This window comes from Perca flavescens, chromosome 2, assembly GCF_004354835.1.
Source record: "Perca flavescens isolate YP-PL-M2 chromosome 2, PFLA_1.0, whole genome shotgun sequence".
NCBI lineage: Eukaryota > Metazoa > Chordata > Actinopteri > Perciformes > Percidae > Perca > Perca flavescens.
In genome coordinates, this window is record NC_041332.1 from 26,542,259 (window position 1) to 26,561,059 (window position 18,801).

Genomic DNA, 18,801 nt, shown 5'->3' on the forward strand with positions numbered 1-18,801 from the left:
AAGTTTTTTCTGTTTTATGTCCAAACTTAAAATATCATACAAATTTATAAAGACCAGATTCAGAATGCTGCATATATTTTAAAACTAAGTCTAAAATAGATTTTGTAGAACTTGTTTCTAATGAAATTCAAAAATCAGTGAAAAAACATGTACTGTGTAATACTGGAGAAATATGAATAAATAATTTAAATAAGCACAAATCCTCATGGTATAAACAATACAAAATGGGACTCACTTTCCATTTCCCCCATATCACACTGTTCACATATTGTTTCTTTGTAACTGTCAAGGCATTTATTTATGTGTGCAGCTTTTGAGTCCAAACTAAATTCCCTAGGGAGACATTAAGGTATATCGTATCATATTGTTTCCCTTCTTAATATTTTAGAATGTTCAACATATTTGGCCAATCCATAGATGCAACACATGATTCAAGGCCAAACAAACTTATTTTGTAAGAAAATATAAAAAATAAATAAAAAGAAACAATACAGAAAAAGATGAAAAAACATTTACATTTTGGTTCACATCGTATAGATGAAGCAAGGACCTACGTTATTTCCAGCTACCATCTTTGTGTGGAATAGGAAACAGTGGCAATTTGGGAAATGGACAGAGGAGACCAGAGGAATCTGGAAATTTTTCAGAAACAAGGATGGTTAGCTTGACCCAAATGTAATGACAATACATGAGAGCACAAACAGGGGCTAAAGTAAAACCAGATAATCTGAGTTTGCGGCTGGGAGAAACCTTAAGCCAAAAGGCATTTAAAATGCAGTGTTATGTACAATCAAGGGTCTCAGCCCAGCACAGCGCATGGATCAGTTATAAAGGAGGTAAATGTCTTTTTCACAACAGTTAATTTCCTATCAACCAGCATTAACTAGAGTAAGGAAAAAAGTGTGAATACTATTGCTAAATACTATTTTTGCAAGTCTCACTGTGTATATTTTATAAAGAGACTGCTAAACACTGCTAGAAAATGTTTGCCCATTTGATGTGTGACTATACACAGTTTACAGAAAACACACACACACACTCGCATAGCAGCAATAAACTATAGAACGCCAGACAAAAAGTCTATTTTCATCTAGGCACCATGTACGTTGATGAACATACATTAGCTAGAACTAATCAAAGACAATAACAACTGTCCAGTTTAGCCAAAAACTTTACAATAGCCAGAGGGCTTTTATGTCGATTTGTTCAGAGGGTGACCACTCTCTGTCAGAGCAAGGGTCACCTCTGAGACACACCTGTGAGTCACTGCAAAGATCTTAGAACGGAAATGATCAGAGAATGTCAAAATGACCTTCATAACAAACCCAAACCTCCCAATCCCCACACACGATTTGTCTATGACAAATAAAGGTATTATTGAGTTGAGCCCAGGCAACGTTTTCTATCCACAGAACTATAAATGAGTTGAAAGCTAGACAATTAAGTTGGCTTTGCATTGAGCCAAGGAAACAGCAAAGTGGCCTCCAGTCAATGAACTACAGAGGCATTTGTGTCACAATAACTACAGCAAGACATACATGTACAAAATTGGATTGAGACTTTTTCTTTTTCTAAATCTTATTCTGTGCTTGAGTACATTTTGTACTGAGAATTAACTACAAGAGAGTACACGTGTGCCATTTCCACTGCGAAGACCAGGATCGACTTATTCGACATAAGTGCAGAGCATCAATCAAAAGGGTATCAACCTCACACTGAGGCAGAGACTATTCTCTACTGACAGATACTGTACAACTCGACATCAACTGACAAATGATTTCACACACAAAAAACAGGGATACATTTAGAGAAAAGCAGTCCAACTCTCCGTGTTTAGCCACAGCAATAATAAAAGAGGCATTACTCTGACTTTAAACCTGCACTCCCTACATTTATACCTTTAAAATCTCACAAGCATTACTTGACTCAGACAGACATTACAATGGGCACTTCATTTCAAAGTGTCGTCTCAAAGCCCACACCCGGCAGATTGTATTGCCTTGCTGCAGTTTTGGACACTTTATCAGGAGGTTTTCCGTCAAGCGTCATGCTGTATAAAAATTCTCCGTAAACAATTTCAGTGTATCTTTTTGTTGCGATGCATAACCTTTTACATTCATTATTAGTGATGAGATTAGGCTTAAAGTTTCTGCCTTGTAAAAACTCAACAGTCCGTCCACGGAGGACTTACATTGCCTTCCAAAAACGGTAACGACCAACCAGGAACATGTTCAAACACATTAAATCCTAAGTCAAACAGTCAGTTCATTATACAGTATGATCATGTAACAGTCTGTAACAACAATGTATAATCATAAGACCATTGTAAAGCTTTGCCACCCACACATTATAAATAATGTTTGCAACCCTTATGGGAGCAACATAAGACACAATGTATAAAACACTTCTTGAATAAGTCATAATAGCTCCCTTCTTATTTCCTCTAAAACAGAAGGAAGTAGGCTGGTGAAAGCAAAATTTCAACTTGCAACAAAAAAAAAAAAAAAAAAAAAAAGTCAAAGGTTAGTCCTGTGACCTCGAACCATATGTCCAGTAGTTATGAACCTCTTCAAAAGATTAGAATCCAGACACAATTAGTTAGAGCTGCTCTTTTGAAAATGAATTGTTTAGCGTTTTTTCTTCATATACACTCCGAGATTATAATTGTTTTCAATTCAAAAAGATGTCAGTCAATGATAAACTTGTCTTGTTCACTGCTGCTGGGATGATTTTAGTAACATGGTTAATCAGACAGCGGTTCCCAACCTCTTTGTTGTGAAAATATATTTCTGTGACCCCATCACACACGCGCACACACACACACACACACGCAGACCTGGTCCACTAAAGATTGATTTTCGCATCTCAGATTGCTTCATTTCAATACTTTTTCAAATGTTCAGAGAGGTAAAACTATCCACAAAAATCTATTTCACAAAAAAAAAGAAACAGTAGAGAAACATTAGCATATCATTTTCTTTAGCAGAACTATGTTTCTTCTTTCTCATACTGTTAATCATCATGACCCCTCTGATTTATTTGTTGTCACATGTTGGGAACCACTGACTATTTGAGTTTTTTGTTTCAAGGAGCTAAAATGCTTCTTTTTTTTTTAGCAATTTTGCGTCATGTAGAGAAAAGAGAGATGAAAAGTAAACGATAGAGGGACATGTTTACACCTATCCACTGGTAAAAATGGATTTGGATAGCATGTGTGAAAATGGATACAACGAAAGAGCAATTCATTAGCATTTTCATCACTTTAGAGGAGAAGATATGCTGTCCCCCAAACTATAAATAAATTACCTACAAAATAGGACTTTCAGGTGTCGGCTTCTCTACAGAGAAAACAAGAGGATACATTACTCATCCTGCCCCCAACCATAGTAAGACCTGCAAGACTTTTCTTCAGTGATTTCACTTTTCACCTACTAGTCTTGATCTATGAAGATGCTATCAAGCATTAACATCTCACTTTTCCCACTTGTTTGACTACATCTCACAGGCTGTCAGCTTACGAGGACTCAACAGTGAAGATGGCCTCGCCTGGCTTCTGGATGATACTGGAGGATGAAGAGGCGTGGCCGCGCTGTTCAACGCAGACGTCCAGGAGTGGTGACTGAACAGCAGCCTTCCCTCGGAGGGAACAGTCCACGCTGTCATGCAGCATATCTTCCCTCTCCTCTTCCTTCACAGCCTCTTTTCTTCCTTTCCCAGAATGCCCCTTCTGTAGTTCTTCTTCCTCTTGTTCCTCTCTCTTCACGTGGCAACGACATACCTCAATGCCCGAGTCACCTGTTAGCCGTCGATGCCGGAAATGATCCTCCTCCTCATCTTCCTCTTCCTCCTCTTCTTTTTCTCGTTTTTGCTGCTCTTTGTTGTTGCAATGTGTGGAAACTGCCACGTTTGAGGAGAAGAGAGCCTGTTTAGGGGGATACAGAGTGGGCCTGTGGGTTGGACCATAAGGCCGGGCCTCTTCTGCTTTCTCCCTCTGAACGGCCACAGCTCCAAGTGGGTCTGAGAAGACGAGAGGATGGATTTGACCAGGAGGGAGGGAATGTAGCAGAATGAGGGGAGAAAGCGGGAGGCGAGAAGGGCGTGAAGGACGAGAGTGTAAAGGAAGAGAGAGAGGTGGAGCTGAAGGCGAGACTCCTTCACCGCCATTAGAGGACTGTCTTTGTACGGGTATGACATCTGGAGTGGCCGCGGGTATGACATCAGGGGGAACTTGTAACGGAGGTGTCAGGGAAGAAGTTGGTGTGAAGTTGGCCGCAACCCTTGGCATGACAGCACAGTCGCCCCCTGCTTCACTGGGTGTGGAGATGTGGCTGCTGTCATGTGTCTCGTCTGTCACCTGGACAGAGAAGGAGGTGCTGGAGGGGGAGGTGAGGGAGCACGACTCGCAGGAGCAGCTAGTGTAGTTGTCAGAGCTCTGGGAGGAAGTCAGGCCACTGGGACCGGGGCCCAGATAGGGAGGGCAGGGGTGACGGTGGTGGTGATGATGGGGGTAAGAGGAGCTAGGACCCCCCATGGCACCTCCCTGCAGGGCGAAGACGGAGCTGTAAGGCGGAGGAGGGGTGCTGGGCTGCGCCGCCACCTCCTCGTAGGAGGGCAACTTGAAGGAAGCCAGAAAACCTGTAACAAGAAATATCAAATGCGCAGTCTGCTACTTGACTTGTAAAAAGGACAAGAGTGGAGATACAGCATGCTATACTTTTCTTAAGGTCAATAAATCACATAAAAAGACACAAACCAACAATGAGTTCAACCTACGAACGAGTACTGCCTGTGGATCTCAAGCCTGTCCTCTGTGCCATTGACCTCCATTGTTGCACTATCTCACATGCTTCCTTATTAATATGGGCACTGTTTATTTTGAGTCAATCCCACTTACACACTACTAAGTAACCAACAAAATGTGTATTCATCTCTTAAAATAGTCTAGCAAATGCTCAGTCACAATACAGTCTTTATGGAGTGCTGCTTGGGTATGTACAAAGTGTCCCTCTGGTGCTTTTCAGTTTGGGGATCCTACTAGTTTAAAAAAGATTGAAGGAATCTGAGGCACTAGAGAAGGTAATGTTTTAAAAGCCTTCAATATCTTCTTGGCTATAAAGTCATAAAAACACACCTACGCGGGCAACTAGACGACCATTTTGTACTTGCCCTGATGGAGGCCTTAATGGCAGAAACGCATAGGCATGTTTTAATGATTTTATAGCCAAGAAGATGAGATTAAACATCAATGCCTCAAATTCCTTAAACCTTTTTAGCCCATTGAATACACCATATTCTAACTGTTTATGACTTAGCCTTTTTTGAAAATGAAATTTCTTTGTAGCATGGATGTTTTATTTAATGGTTACTGGTTAATTGATGTTCTACTTAATACAGGTTACATGTAATACACGTTAATTATTTAACGTTTTTTTATTCTGTGACGGGGCGCATAGCTGCCGTAATGGAAGCGATGCGCTACCTGTTTTAATCCCAAAGACTGAGTGAAGAAGATGCTTGTATATGTTTGTTTGACTGTCTATATGTCCGGTTATTTATACTGGTTTTATATCGTCTGTCACTCATCACATTTCCTGTATTAATCCCGTCGTTTGGTGCACACATTTTTAACATCTATTGCTGCGGTGATTTGCAATAGGCCTAGCTAAATGCATCTATCATCGTTTATTGTTTAAAAGCTATAGATTGTCATAAACATGACTTGTGGTGTATTATATTTTACAGCCAACAAGATACCTTGTGGCTGTGGTTAATGGTAATACCAATTGTATAAATTATATGTTGTATCTATTTAGATTATTGGATATTTATGTTTGCTGTATGAAGCCATTACGGCCTACTCACCTGAGCCGCTCCTGAGTTTTACATGTTGGTATGTTCCAATTTGAGGGGTTGGCGTCAGGCTATATAGGGTGGCCATGGTATTTGCTCGGGGGAACAGAGCTGGAGTATACGTGAAGGTAGTAGGATGTAAGTCTGCTGGATGATCGCCACGTTAAACCTGATTTAAGGTCTATTAGTGAATAGTTGTATATTTATACTTCCGATTGTTTTGACTCTCAAGTCAATTTTAATTTATCTTTTTGAAAGTGTTTTTTTAGTTGTTTTCCTTAATTTTGTTAATTTTTTCTATTGTCATTTTTGCTTATGGGCCTTAATTGGGTCATTGATAATAAAGCCCATCATTTTTCACATCACCTTTGCCTCACCCCGAGTGTTAATATCTGCTCAAGGCTACTCACCGCATCTACCCTCAACATATTCATTATTATTAAAACTGTCTTAATGAGTGGAGATGACTGCATCGACCATAACATGTACCATATGGGTGCAAGGTTAAGTATTTGTTGTCTATACTATTCAGTACTTTTTTTTTTTTTTTAAATGGACGTCAGAAAGACTAGTCGTTGCTGAGATAACAACTAATGGGGATCCAAATAAAACATCAAAATTGCAGACATATAGTATCTGAGTGTAGATGTGTTAAAATTCTCTGTTTCCTCAGGAAACCAACACACTAAAGGCTGATTTATGGTTCTGCGGAGGCTCCACGCAGAGCTTTCACCGTAGCCTATGTAAGTGGCCTGATGTTCATACTTGTGCGTTGGTGTGTGCATCAAGCCAGCGTGTGTGTGTGTGTGTGTGTGTGTGTGTGTGTGTGTGTGTGTGTGTGTGTGTGTGTGTGTGTGTGTGTGTGTGTGTGTGTGTGTGTGTGTGTGTGAGATAGAGCGAGGGAGAAAGTGAGAGAGTGACGGCGATTGGCTTTGGAGCGAGTACCGACTCTATAGTCATCGTGAGAGAAACAAAGTGTCTCCCCTGTGTTTTCGGACCACGGTGGGAAATCTGTAGCAGGAAAAGTTAACCCTCTCCTTGATTTCACGTTGTTTATGCAGAAGGAGAACCAGGAAATGAGCCGGGGGAAATGCAACGCTACCAAGCCTCAGCCGAGTGACGTGCGTCGCTGCGACGTGTAGTTACATTTTTCGAGAGGTGCACGTCAGGCTACGGTGTAGGCTACGGAATTTCTGGAAAATGTATTTCAATATATAAAATACTGTTTTAAACAGTATTAAAGACACAAGCATGTTTTTAAAGATTCTCAGACTCTGCAGCCCCCCACCCCACCCCACAGTAGATCTACATCAAAAATAAAATAAATATGTGAAATGAAATAACATAAATAAACCTACTGAGGTCCAGCATCGAGGAAGGGTAGTTGCAGGCTCCGTTATAGGCGATCAGATTGATCTCCCTCTGTCTCTGCTGCTGTTGGATTCTGAGCTTGGCCCGGCGGTGGCGGTAAGCACAGAAACAGCTGAAGAGGATCAGCATTGTCCACAGCAGCCAGAACCCTGCAGAGAACAGGAAATGAACCCAACATCTTTATGAAAACAATGTGTCATGTTTTTACATTACTGCTGTACATTTTCCAAAGCAGACCATAAGATGCTAGATTTATTTCCGAGCTTTGTTTGCACTAGTTTGACCATGACATCAACTTTCAAAACAACGTATTAGAGGTAGGGAATTTGTTTCAGTAAAAAAAAAAAAAAAAAAAAAAAAAAGTATGCTTTTCTACCATAGTTACGTATAGTTTGAAATGTCTTCCGGGTGAACAGCTCATGAATGCAGTGGTTACAGTTCTAGGAGCAAAGGATATAGCCTTTGATTTCAACATAACCAATTACTTAACCCTTAACTTTATCTGTAAATGTACAATATGATGCCGATTATCTGACCAAAAAAAACATCGTTTCAGATGTCAAGTGATTTTCCAATGATCAGATTTACCTAGATAGCGATGCAAGATGCAGGCTAAAACTGTTGTTTGGTGCCTCCTAGTGTTTATTTTAAATATTTGTCCATGGCAGTATCTTAGTTTGAGTTCAAATTAAACAAATGACATAATAACAACAATGGAAGATAATGTGCATGGAGAATGGAAAGCTCCAAAAGTCAAGTAAAGTCAGGTGACTCACACCAGAGTTCATAATAGTAGGTACAGCAGCCTGTCTCTCCGCAGCAGTGCCCCGTTTCACAAAGGTAACCTGGATTGTCGTTTACACCAGGACAGTTGGGACTGACAACAGGCTGGCTACCAGAACCCCCGTGATGCTTCACCACCTAGTGGACAAAACACCGTAGCACATATCACCACAGGGAAAATAATTATACTGCAGAGTAAAAGTTGTAATGGTTGGTATGGCGATGGTACTCCCTTCGACAGACGACACGATGAGCTTGAGAATTAATTCTCGACCCTCACAAAAGTACAAAATACTTACGACCACCTGTTATCACCTGACATATTTAAAAGGTGCTGTAGGTAGGATTGTGAAGATCCAGGACTTAGCCAAAAAAATTGAACATCGACAACTTCTCAGTCCCTCCCCACTTTCTGCTAAAGCCCAAAATGGTCTCCTAAGCCCCTCCCCCCACAAGGGAGAATGAATGTGTGTGCATGAGCAGTGATTGACAAGTAGTTAGACACCCTCCCTGGCCCTGATTGGTGCATCTGAACATGGAGCTGTGGATTTTTGCAAATCGCACTACAGGCTGTAGGTGGTGCCAGATCTTTTTTTATTACTTGCTTCATGTAGTTCTAGTCAAACATAGGGTCAGTTTCAGCAAATATGACAGAAAGTTAGTTTTATAAGTCTTACCTCCTGCACATTTAAGTCATGAGGCATCTCCATGACAACTGAGCAAACTCCCATCTGCTGATGAAGACCATGAGAGTGGTTAAAATCTTAATCTAATCTTAACCCTGATTTAGCTGGAGGGTTTTTTGGCCACTTGGGGGCTGCACAATAAGCCGTAAATACACTGACATATTATCACTATACCGTGGCGGACATTTGGAATCATGTCTCTGTTTCACCTGACAAATAGAAGTCCAATATTCGCTGCTGTTGTATGACGTCTGTTTTGGTCTCTCCACCTGAGGGAAATATCAGGCTCTAGCTCAACAGCTAGTCACTACCTTTGTCTGCCTGCTGTTTGGAGCTCTTCAGGTGGTGTAAAGTGGCATTATTGGAGCTTTTTGCTGAATATAGCAGCCTGCGGCAGCTATTAACAGAGTTGATATGAGCCTGAGACTGTACCAAATGAAGTGAATTAGTCAACTTAGGTTCAGGACCAGGGCCAGGCCTCAACCACACTTCTAATCAACTGCCCAGTCTACTTATACCTGGTAAACCCATCCTGCTCCGTTTGTCTCAGATTTCTCGACCCATCTTCCCCTTTAATAACCCCTTCGTTTCTTCTCCTTCCTACCTCATCCCTACTCACATTCCTTCATTTTCCCGTACGTTCTCCCCTCATCCCTTCCCATTCAATCTGGTGCATACCTCTCCCATGTCTCATTCCAGGTACCGTCTGGGTGGGGGGGGGGAGGGGGTTGTTCTCAGCTTGGAAACACACCTGAGACGGAACCAACACACTGAGTCTCCCTAGTCTTCTGTACGTCCTCCCAGACCAGAACAGACAACACCCTCCCCTATACATCCATTCATCTGTCCTCAACATCCAATACCTCCTGAATTTCCATTAAACCTTTAAATGACATATTGTTGTGGTGTGGTCCTTGCTAGTGAAAACAGTGAAGGTGAGCTGAAAGACGCTAAAATGCTGTCCTGATGGTGATAATTCTCAATGGGTTCTTTCCTACGAGTCACATCACATATTTAATCCTTTGTTAATACAAACATTAATTAGTGCAGCTTTAATATTCTTTTGTGAGAGGACAGTATGTTTGTTGGCAGCTAAAGGTCAAGATTCACACCTCATTAACCGTGCGCAGGTCAGTCGTCTCCTGAGAAACAGCCACCTAAACAGAGAAATGGAAGGACCTCTGTGAATGTTACGGTTCCATCTTAAAATCATTAGCAAGTCAGTGTGAGGGAGAGAAGCAAGTGAAGAACTAAACCCAGACATTTAAAATCATAAATGTTTGACAACTCATAAAATCCATGAACCACAATAATAATGCAGCAAGAATAGGGTTGCTAAATTTGTTATGTACATAGTGTAGGATTCTCGTAGGGTACAGATTTGATCATTGGCAAATTATCAAAGATGTTTTATCAATATTAATAAAGTTATGAATATGGTTATTAATAACTTTATCAAATCGACAAACAATCAAAACGGGGCACCACCCTGCAAGTCAGGGACCAATAATCAAACTGTGGAACAGTCTCATTTCTGTGAAAATCCTTTAAAAAGGAAATAAAGGAAGGGGTGAATCCAAGCACGGACCTGATCGACCAGCAATTATTACAACAAGTACACAAATAATTACAAGCAACTGCTAATTAAGTATAATAAGATTTATTAACGTCACAATTATCAGTAGCTAATCAATAATCCTTCAATAATAAACTTCTATACCTTTTTACAATATCACAACCAAAAACAAAACAGCATGGACGGACATGTCTGTGTCCGAGTGTGTGAGTGTGTGTGTGTGTGTGTGTGTGTGTGTGTGTGTGTGTGTGTGTGAGAGAGAGTGAGTGAAAAGGGAGGGGCGGTGTCGAAGTGTGGTTCTAACACAAAAACAACTCCAAAAATGGCTACTCCTGTGAGCTGCACAAACTATTTAGCCTCAAGAGGGCGGTAGTGGTGCACGGAGAAGGGGCTGAAGAAGCCGGGGGGGTTGCTAGGCAACGCACGCTTAGCCGGTATGGTAGCTAGTTCCTGTGTTAGCTCTGTACGAACGTAAGCCGATTCCACGTGGCTAAACTACAGCGTTAGCTTGAGAGCTACACGGCTAGCCTGTGTCGTGTGTGTGTGTGTTAGTAAAAGAAGAAAGAGAAGAAGAGTAAAGAAAAGAGGCACTCTGATCTTAGTTATCGATAATGACCCAGTCCCCCTCAGCCACTCAGATCTGGGCTAACGTGTAGTTAGGACAAACTCTGAGACTTTTGTTTTGCTGAGGAAAACGTCACTATAACCACTCCAGTGGCTAACAGCTGATTTTTGCGATTCTATCGCAGACAGTAACTAAACTCCTGAAAGGAGTGATTTAGCAGGTAGCGATTACAGTTATACCCAGCTACTTAACACAACATAATCAACGGTATTGTGTCGTGATCTATTGATACATTCACAGAAACAGATTTGTAACCAGATATGGCCAATACATGATTACAATCAGATCACATTAATGGCACAAGCGGTAGCGAGCCCTTTGCTCATTAATAACAAAACAAAACGCACTAGTTCTAACATCTGCCCAGAACTGTCTAAGCCTCTTACTGTGCGTCATTTGTCAGTTAAATCTCTTGCCAGAGTTTAACGATCCGTTTCGTCCGGAGCAGAGGACGAACGTGATCCAGGTCGACCAAAACAAGAAACAGAACGCCGTACTTTTCTTGAATCCAGGCTGATTAAACCCGCTGCAGCCAGTATTTCCTCAGATCCCCTTTGTATATCACACCGATATAAAGTTGTCCCAGCTCAAAACTCGACCAGCGAGGTGATGCTGGCTAGCTAGCCCGGACTAGTGCTTCCTGTCAGCAACCGGGGGTTACCGTGAAAGCGAAGAAACACAAACGCGGACAGCTTTTATCCTTCCTCCGCCTCCTAGTGGCGAAGTGGTGCATTCAAAGACCCGACAGCCAATGGGAAAACTGCAACTTTGTCACAGGTGTGAAGCAGTTCTTTGTCTCACCACCAGTCTGCCTTGCCTAGCATGTGGTGAAGGTAGAACCTCCATCTTGGCGACTATGCCTGTAGGAGTTTGGTGAAACTGGCTTTGGGATTCACATGTAGGCCAAGATCCTTTGTCTCTGCAGTCAGCTCAGTCTGAGCCATTTTTGGTTAAAATCAATGTTTAACCAGCTTCTTGGTCCCCAACAGTCCCCCTTTTTGCTCTGAAGAGCGGTTGGTCCCCGGTCTTTGGAGCAAACCAAGGACCATACAGTTCATGGGAGAAAAGGTTAAACTGATATCAACATAGTCCATGCCTTCCTGGGAATGAGAGGCAATGAGAGGCAAGTTCATAATGTTCATATGTTGACTGAGGCTACAGTGTCTGGGCAGACAAATGAGGCAGTGTCTGGGCAGACAAAATTCTAACTATAGCTAAACACCAAATGTTTAAACAAAAACAATCCTTAACATAATAGGTAAGCAATGAATTATCCCTTGTACAATCATTGTAGCTGTTTCAATATGACATTAACCCAAAATATAGTGAAACAAAAACAAAACAAATGAAGGAAGATAGGAAAGGAAAGTGAAGTAGTTAGGGGTTAACAGGTTCACTCCAGAAAAGAACTGGGGTTCACCAGTGTATGTACATGTGACTGTGTGCATGTACCTGTGGACTGGTGTATGTATGTTTTAAAAGGAACACGCCGACTTATTGGGAATTTAGCTTATTCACCATAACCCCCAGAGTTAGACAAGGCCATACATACCCTTCTCATCTCCGTGAGTGCTATAACGCTGTCTGACGGCTCCAGCGGCATCAGGCCAGCACAGAACTAGCAGGTGAATGGTTCCAGTAATCCTACTGCTCCGAATAAGTGACAAAATAACTCCAACATGTTCCTATTTACATGTTGTGATTTGTTGAGTCACAGCGTGTACAAAAAACAACGTAACATGAGACACAGCCATCTTCTAACTGTAAACAAACCGGGAACTATATTCTCAGGCGGAAGAATATAGTACTTGGGCGGAGTGATATGCTCGCGGCAAGCCTGTCTGAGAATATAGTTCCCAGTTTGTTTGCTGTTAGAAGATGGCTGTGTCTCATGTTACGTTGTTTTTTACACACGCCAGACTCTACAAATCACAACATGTAAATAGGAACATGTTAATTTTTATTTTGTCACTTTTGTCACAATTTGGAGCAGTAGGCTAGTTGGAACCAGTTACCTGCAGGATCTGTGCTGGGCTAAGCTAATGCTGGAGCCGTCAGACAGCGTTACAGCACGCACGGAGATGAGAAGGGTATGTATGGACTAGTCTAACTCTGGGGGTTACGGTGAATAAGCTAAATTCCCAATAAGTCGGCGTGTTCCTTTAATGTCAAAACAAATACTCAACGCAGACTCTAGTCTGTATACATTGTCTTCTGATGCATAGGTAAATAAAACTGAATCCTATCTCTCATTCTTATGAGCTACGTAAATTTGGAATTGCACTGCCAAGACTATACGTTAGATGTACCTGTGAAGATCGCACAATACGGTTAGTAGCAGATTTATGGGTCTACAACAAGGCTCGAGTTTGCTGATCGAAGAGATTCCTTCTCTACCGATGCTTCGCATTAAATCTCTCGCTACTAGCACCTGGTTGTGTTTTCTGGGACACCTGACAGTCTAAAGCATGCACTGGGTTCATCAGGAACAGAATGGAACTAACAGTAAACGGTATCCTGAAAGGAATTTTACTACCGAAGCTCTGAGGTAGTTTGATTACGGTTTGAAAAGTTTTAGGATGGAAGTGCATGTCAACAGAGTGAGGTGAGGCATGCAGCTATCCCTATGACTCAACTGGTTTGAGTCTTATCCTCTTGGGGGGGAAAGCCTCCCTCCCCCTTTCCAGGTGCAGAAGCTGCTCTTCTCCTGGCAGTGAGGATCGCATGTGGAGTTGGTCTGACTGAACGTGTGGTTCAGGAGCAGGACCGTGGTTGTCACGGCTGTGCAGTTGGGTGCTGAAAGGCATTCAACCCACATGGTGAGGCTGCCCGTGACGATGAGGAGGTACTGGATACCTCGCCCAGTTCTGGTAACTGGGCCAATCAAGTTTACCTGGAGGTGGGGCCGTAAGTGTATGACCCCCTTTCCCTGGAGTACAGAGAAGGCACCTGCTCCAGCCACCTTGAGGAGAGTCTGCGGGGACTCTGAAGAAAGGCAGTGGTTTTGCTGTGCAAAAGCTGGAGGCGGGTCAGGTGGGCGCAAGTGATGGTGCCCCGTTTTGATTGTTTGTCGATTTGATAAAGTTATTAATAACCATATTCATAACTTTATTAATATTGATAAAACATCTTTGATAATTTGCCAATGATCAAATCTGTACCCAACGAGAATCCTACAATAGTTACCACACATGAGATTGAGAAGTGCTAACAATAAATTATGCATTGCCATAACAATCACTGTGGTTACGCTTGGAGGCTTTTTTTAAACTCCTTTACAATGCGTTATATTATCCAGTGATATCAAATGTTTAGTTGTGGTTGAAGGTAGAGCTCCCTACCGTAGCAGTTTCAGTCCCATCCAGCCCCTGCAGGGACATGGTCATCTGTTAAAAGACAGAGAGGCACAATGGTTAAGAAGGAGCAAGAAAGAAAGAAAGAAAGAAAGAAAGAGAGAGAGAGAGAGAGGATACGATGTAAATGGCAAGAACAACAAAAGATTGGCAGATGTTAAAACTGACAAGGGCACATGCTACACAAGAAACAAATGATACTGTGCTGGCATTCTAGCAATCAAACATTATTAAAAAAAAAAGACCACCAAAGGCAGTTTCCAGTCTGACGACGCTGGTTACCCTATACTCCTGGCTCTTCAAGGAGCTGCGAAGGTCACTGGCTTTTTGACAAAACCCATTTCTCCTCTGTGGGTTGAGATAACAGACAGAAGGCACCAATTCCCAGACGCTCTCACTTTTTCTTTCAAACGCAGACATGCATGCAAAAGGTACACCTCTAAAACTGTGATGAACGGTTCAGTCTATAATATGTCAGGAAATAGAGGAATAATTCCCAAAAAGCCCAAGGTGAAATGTTCAGATTGCTTGTTTGGTCTGTAAGTCTAAAACCCAAAAGATATTCATTTTATTTTATTTTTTAAAAAGAGTAAAAACAGAAAATTCTAACATTTGAGAAGCTGGAATCAGCAAATGTTTGGCATCTTTGCTTGGTAAATTAATTCATTGACAAATCAGTAATTCAAATGTATTTGTTTTCTGTTGATCTACAAAGCATTCTGACACTAAAGCGGTCACATATATCTGAAACATCTAGTTATTTTTAAAAGAATATACATTTTCCTTGTGGGATTATTTTTTAGCACCTCAGCAGGCAATGAAACCTGACCTGGAAGGATGGGTGCTAGCAAATAGGCACCATTAGTAAATGATCATATAATGACTTGAGTCCAAATATTATCTGCAGTGGAAATAATTACTATATGTGCGTTTACTCTATCCAAATGCAATTCTGTAATGGTGTGGATTTAAAAATTCTCTGGGTGTCGCTCACGCCTCTGTAAATGTCATTCAGGCCCACTGTGAGTAAAAGGAAACTATGCCTGTGTGTGTGCTGCTGGATGTGGGGCCACTGTAAAAAACAATGGGGAGACACTGGGGGCTTTAAATAAGCCATGTAAATGAGATCTCTTTTGTTAACAACTGGCTGCTGGTTATGTAGTCAGCATAGGGAACAATGTTGGCTGCAGTGTGTGTGTACATGCATACCATGCCAGTGCACACACAGCTATTAACAGGTTCAGAATTATATCTACTGTCTATGTACAAAGTACAAAATGACAAAGAGCCAAAATGCAGCAAGCAGCTACCTCCACACACTGCCCTGAGGCTGTACAAAGGACAATAGTAGCCATTAGTCATCCTAGAGACATTCATATTTACTGTAGTATATCATATACAACTGTGCATAGGATACGCTTTGTTTAAGACCTGATGCATCCACAGGTTTATCAAAATTGCACAACATTACATGACACTTTGCGAAAGAGCATTGTCTAACCAAGGACATACAGGCAGAGCATTGGACAAAGTAATAATTAGTTTCTGCTGCACTATGTGGCCACGAACACGTGATCTTCACAGGCAGTGCTATTATAGCTGGGTACATTTTCCGATACTAGTGAGGATACACTACTTAAATACCAAATTTTTTATATCTTACTTTTGAGAAATAAAAACATGTTTTTTTTATTAAACATTTTTATTAATTTAACAAGAGAAACCAAAACTATCATTTAAATCAGAAAGTATCTGACAGTACAAATCTGAGCAAGCATACCAGCATTGGATGCTTTGTAGTCAGACCTATTTCGGAGCTCTCCTGCAGGAGTCCTGGTTCATCTGTAACATCCCCACTGACAGTCACCTGTTTGCTTCAAGATTCAAGATGCTTATATGTTGCAAACGGTGCATTTGTCCACTAAATAGTGTGCCACATCAAAACCCAACAGAAAAGTCATGCTGCATAACCAACTGTCACATTTAACCTCAGTTGGTTCATAAGGAAGCTTTTATACAGTTATAAAAAGTCAGAGTCAAGGGGGTTTCAAGAGGGAGCGGAGTTCCTGTGGTAAGCCCACCACACGGCACAAGTACACGCACATGGGTGTGAAGTTATCATTCAGACTTCCTTAGAGACCACGGACTAACCACAAAATTATTTCAACCCTCGGGATCCCACGGTTCTGCATAGCCTGAACACACACACACACACACACACACACACACACACACACACACACACACACACACACACAACACACACACACACACACACACACACACACACAGATGACATGAAACCTGTGACGAACATGCTAGTTTGTGGACTGTGAGCCTTTCTCTGCCACCTGTGGTTAAAATAACTGGCTGAGAGGTCTCCTTGAGTACTTTCAATAGATGTAAGCCTGTAAATTAGATTTATTAGGCTTTAAATGGTTTGGCAGTTAAAGCTCTACTAATCACAGCTAAATCCTTGGTGCATTATGGCAGATTGTGTCAGCTACGCTACACAAGCCAATGAGTCACAAACTACTACTGAAATCAATAACATTACTAATGAAATCAATAACATTACTACTGAAATCAATAACATTACTACTGAAATCAATAACATTCCTTTAGTATTCACAGAGAAAGTTGACTGTCGGTCTGTGGTAGCCCTCTCAATTTAGAATTTAAGTTAAGTGACCTTCCAAAAGCCTACATTTTAAAATATGTGTCAAATATATCCCATAATATTCTGGACATTTTGTTGTGCATAAGAGAACCCATGCTTCAAAAAACGTATTATCAAATGACTTGCAATTAACTACAGATCACAGACAGCATTTCCACAAACATCACAGTGAAGCAATACCTGACTGACTTTACTACACACACAAAAACATTTGCTGCAGTGGTGCAATCAATGCACATCTTGTCCTTGAGAAATATATCAAAAGACACAACATCTCAAGATGGAGAAATGGAAATGGAAACACAGATCGGTACAGAAGCAGAAGTTGAGGCCACTGTTTGTCAACAACAACACAGACCGAGGGAAGCATGTTGCTCTGCAGAACAACTGAAGCCCAGCTGTCGGCAGCAGTGTGTGTATCAAAGGAAGCTGTGCAGTGCGTTACCTCCTCAGCCTTCAGCCCGAAGCAGAATGTCAACGTTTTCTCTGGATCCATGGCGAGAGCTGAATACCAAGCTTAACAGAGAAAATGTAAATGCAGAAGTGGGATGTTATTTTGCTAAGCACCTATCACCGCTGCCCCACTCCACAAACACGGTGGCATCCCCATCCGCCATTGCCCGGACGGACGACGGACTGATGCCCCTCCCAGACTCCGCTGCACGCCGGAGTACCAGGGCCAGATTCCCGGTGTATTTTATGGATGGGGCCGCGGAGTATGACAGTGCAGACGGTTCTGTCGTCGACTTTGGTTTGCAGTAGTAAAATAAAGATGTTTTACTCTTTGTGTTCGTAGAGAGGGGTCGGAGCTGTGCATGATGTCATGCTTCTCCAGCCCCCAAAGTACTTGTATGGGAGCACTGCGGCTTTGATTGGCCGGAGCTCCCAGCAACAGCCGCACAGAGACGCCTCAACACGGCACACTTTTTCAACTACTGCTGATCGTAAAATCTTAAAAACCATAACACCTGCGCGTTTGTAGTGATTAATTAGTGAAACGGAACTGCAATATTTAACATAGTTGTACACAAAGGTTAAATAAACAACTGATGATTTGTTTGTGCAGGCTACTCTAGAAATGTAATTCATATTAAACGTAGGTTAATGGAAATCTAAATCTATCTGGAAGCACAATCAGGTTAGATCAAAAGTTAGGTAAAAATGGAAGTTCCAGGCAACCCGTAACTCGTGTTTTCGCAACCTTCTACCCGTGAGAGTGCCCCTGGAACGGCAGTCAAACCCGTAACTAATAACTACCCGTGAACTTGTACCAGATCGTTGTACTCCCAGTTACAGTTTTTGACGTCACACACACATAAACAACAATGGCGACCCCCGTTGATAATGTACAGACGCCGTTTATTAACAGTGATAAGTAGAAATAAATAGACATAAATAGGCAACGTAAAGTAACATAGATAGCTAACGTCAACGTTAGGTAGCCGCCAGCTAAAGCTAGCTAGAAGGGTTTGTGGTGACTGCCTGGAACGCTACCAAGTTGTGAGTCGTGACTTGAAGTCGTAACTTAGGGGCTAAAAACTGTGGAACGCAGCACCAAGTTACAGTTTTTGACGTCACACACACATAAACAACAATGGCGACCCCTGTTTTTTTTATTAAATCAGAACATAGAAATACAAACAAACAAGGCACAATCACAAATCCATCTAAAAAAATAGAAGTTGCCTCGGGTCGAGCATATAAAACAAAACCTAGGAGCTTATATCTTACAAATCAGCCTAAAGAGTGATATAAAATAAAATAAAATAAATAAAGAGAAGGGGCTATCTCAAATTATATTAAACATTTCAAATAAATCAATCAATTCAAGGGCTTTTTTATCTTTAACCCGTTTCAATGACTTGCACAAAAGATTG

At 41.6% G+C, this 18,801-nt stretch overlaps 1 protein-coding gene across 1 annotated transcript; it reads right to left on the reverse strand.

Annotated features, from left to right (window-relative positions):
- Positions 1-2,495: 2,495 nt before the first annotated feature.
- LOC114563226 (proline-, glutamic acid- and leucine-rich protein 1) lies at positions 2,496-17,712 on the reverse strand. The gene is made up of 6 exons (XM_028590076.1): positions 17,370-17,712; positions 14,233-14,277; positions 9,803-9,847; positions 7,998-8,142; positions 7,209-7,370; positions 2,496-4,635 (listed from the first exon to the last, which is right to left on the reverse strand). The coding sequence occupies exons 1-6, from the start codon at positions 17,418-17,420 to the stop codon at positions 3,515-3,517; spliced, it is 1,569 nt and encodes a 522-aa protein (XP_028445877.1). The 5' UTR covers positions 17,421-17,712; the 3' UTR covers positions 2,496-3,514.
- Positions 17,713-18,801: the final 1,089 nt, after the last annotated feature.

Coding starts and splice junctions, on each gene's coding strand:
- LOC114563226 (XM_028590076.1), bottom strand. CDS start 17,420: ATGGATCCAGAGAAAACGTTGACATTCTGCTTCGGGCTGAAGGCTGAG. Junction 8,143..9,802: donor ACCTGCGCACGGTTAATGAG/GTGTGAATCTTG, acceptor TTTGTCCACTAG/GTGGTGAAGCATCACGGGGG. Junction 7,371..7,997: donor CTACTATTATGAACTCTGGT/GTGAGTCACCTG, acceptor TGTTCTCTGCAG/GGTTCTGGCTGCTGTGGACA.